The sequence below is a fragment of the Bactrocera tryoni genome, chromosome 1 (assembly GCF_016617805.1).
Source record: "Bactrocera tryoni isolate S06 chromosome 1, CSIRO_BtryS06_freeze2, whole genome shotgun sequence".
Lineage (NCBI taxonomy): Eukaryota > Metazoa > Arthropoda > Insecta > Diptera > Tephritidae > Bactrocera > Bactrocera tryoni.
The window spans coordinates 69,547,944-69,550,824 of record NC_052499.1 but is presented as its reverse complement, the minus strand read 5'-3'; the positions used below and the strand labels follow the sequence as shown (position 1 = coordinate 69,550,824).

Here is a 2,881-nt window from a genome sequence, read left to right as displayed (position 1 = left end):
TTGAAGTTAATATATATTTTCGAAATGAAGGTACAAAAATAAAAAAATTTAGAACATGGTGTTAAAAATATGTACTTAGTCTATACTTCGGAGCACCGTTAATAGCAAATGCTAATATTTGTGTGTGTTGTAGATTTAACAGAGAGAGAAGTAAAAACCTTGACTTTGGTTCTTCGGAAGCAATAACACCATTCACAAGTAAACAAGGTCCCTAGAAGAACTTGATTCCAATTGTGCAGTATTTATGGCAGCTACATATATGCTGTAGTGGTCCAATCTATATATAGCTGCCAGCACCAATGTTTTAGGCAATAATCTCTGCCAACTTTCGTGACGTTATCGCGTCAAATAAATAACCTTATTTCTATCATTCAGTTGGTACGACAGCTAAATGCTGTATATAACAGCGGTTCCGATAAAGCAGCATCTCTGTGACAGAATGATGGTCAAAAATTTTTTCGAAAACTGGGGCACTGAATCATACCGACAGACGGACATGGTTAAATCGTCTCAACTGGTGACGCTGATCTTTCATATATATTTTATAGAATCTTTGATGCTTCCTTCTGGGTGTTACAAATATCGTGGCAAACTTACTATACCTTATTTCGGGTAAAAATGTATAGCATATGACTTTTTTCAAATTATTTTGAAACACCTTCTTATAAATAGAGCACTCTTATCAGCTTAAAGCAAATTACATAATACGAATATAGCATTATATGCACTATTTAAGGAGTCTATTCAGATATTATATTATGCACTCTTATCTTAGAGTTAGAGCATTTCTGCAAATGAACCTAAACTGTTTTTTTTTGCAAAAGTGTTTATATATGTCTTTTGAACACACTGATACCACTTTACGATTAATAGTTTGACAAAAATTAACAGAATAAAAAATTGTGTTTGAATTAATATTAAATTTGATTTAACTTTTTAATAATTATTGACGGAAATTCTGCGCTTCTTTCCACTCAGACACAACTACTGCGAATTTCTGAAATCATGAATGCATAACATATTACTAGCTGTTAGGCAATATAATTCAGAAGATTTACGAAATGCACAGATTATTAGAAAAGATACAGCGTAGAACAACGAAAGCTACCTGGGAAAAATGTATGACAAGGAATTAAGAAACACAAGTAAGGAAGGAAAGAACTAAGTTCGGGTGCAACCGATCGAGCATCTAAGAAACCTGCATACCGAGATTCTTCAAGATATCTGAATTTTTACTGAAGTTACCTCTTGCACACACGTACAGACGGACGGACAAATAGTCAGTTTACCGGATTTCAACTTATCTCGCCATCCTGATCATTTCTGTATATACAACCCTATATCTATCTCGCTTAGTTTTAGGTGATATGTAAAATCGCTAGGGGAACAAAGTTATTATGCTCTGTAGCAACAAGTTGCTAGAGTATATAAACATAATTTGCAATAATTTTATTTTTTGTTTAATCCCTCCACGAACTGCGATAAGCGATTGACCCTTATCGGTGGGTCTAACGTGAATATTGCACAAGTACTCAGTGACGTATTATACTAGTGAGCAAAAATACAAATCCACAGATATCTTTGACTACAATCAAACTGTTTTCTAAATTGATATCGCCTTGTAAATATGCTTATCGCTTGTGAGAGAAAACTATGGCTTGTGCCTACGGTTCATATGATTTGTGAGTGAGAGTAAAGTAATTGGTTGAATTCGCTACTGGGTAAACACTCTACGTGTATGTAATACTTATAGCTAATTATTATAAAAATTGTCATCTATAAAGTTTACAATGAATTCATTTGATGTTTTACATCAGCATCGACTAGACGCGCCCACAAGCACAATACGGTTTTTTACTCTTTCTTTTGATGAACTCCTCCGTATTTACTGCAGGTAAAACAACGGCTCAAGAAGGTAATACACATTTCAATAATTAATTTCTTCAACTAATATTATTTTTTAAATTACAGGTCAAGACCAGTTCATTAAAATTGGTAGCAAGTATTACTTAGTGGTGTTTAAGGACTCAGAGGTACTCAAACAAAAACACCTTAAAGCCATAATAATTTTATTCACATTGCCTTTCCATTGTAGTTGAATTGGTTCGCAGCTGCTCATTTTTACCGTTCTCAGGACAGTGAATTGCTGACGATTGAATCGTTGCCTGAAAAGGATGCTTTATTTTCTTACATAAAGAATGTTAAAAAGCTAAGTTATATGGAAGCTTGGACAAGTAGCAACGATTTGTCAGTAGAGGGACAATACATGTCCTTGAATAGGGGACGTCCAATGCTCTATACATTCTGGGCGAAGGACGAACCAAACAATGCGGGAAATGCGGAGGATTGTGTACACGTTGTGTTAAAAGGTGATAACTTTACAATGAACGATAATAGTTGCTATAAAGGACAAGCACATGTTATTTGTGAAAAGGGTTCAGCGTCAAATGCTCGTGATCCCGCTCCAAAAGAAAAACCAAACTGTGATAATGTGACAGAAAGTTATGCTTTAAAAAAGTTCGTAGAAATATACCTTAAATATGAAAACGTATTTAACTGCAGGGAATAGCAAAACTGTAGAAGTACTTGAAAGTTTTTTGTTAATATTTTTAAAATCTGAATAAAACGCCATATATTGTAAATGGTATAGATGCTTTTCGCAAAGGCATATTTCTATTCTATAGTTAAGCCGTTTGATCTTAATTGAAAATGTTTAACTGTGTAACTTATGATAGAGATCGCTGCCGATAACTCAAAAAAATATCATAACAATTGCCAAAATGTCAAATGACTATCTAGTTATCTCAAAAAAATGTAAACTTCTTTTTCAAGAAGAGAAGTAATTATTAAAATTGATAATTTCCAACAAACGCTTTACAAT

General features: G+C 33.5%; 1 protein-coding gene across 1 annotated transcript; it reads left to right on the top strand.

The window, feature by feature from the left end:
• Nucleotides 1-1,842: 1,842 nt before the first annotated feature.
• On the top strand, nt 1,843-2,647 carry LOC120766206 (C-type lectin 37Da-like). Its single transcript, XM_040091575.1, has 3 exons — nt 1,843-1,915; nt 1,972-2,033; nt 2,096-2,647. The coding sequence occupies exons 1-3, from the start codon at nt 1,870-1,872 to the stop codon at nt 2,567-2,569; spliced, it is 582 nt and encodes a 193-aa protein (XP_039947509.1). The 5' UTR covers nt 1,843-1,869; the 3' UTR covers nt 2,570-2,647.
• The last annotated feature ends 234 nt before the right edge of the window (nt 2,648-2,881 follow it).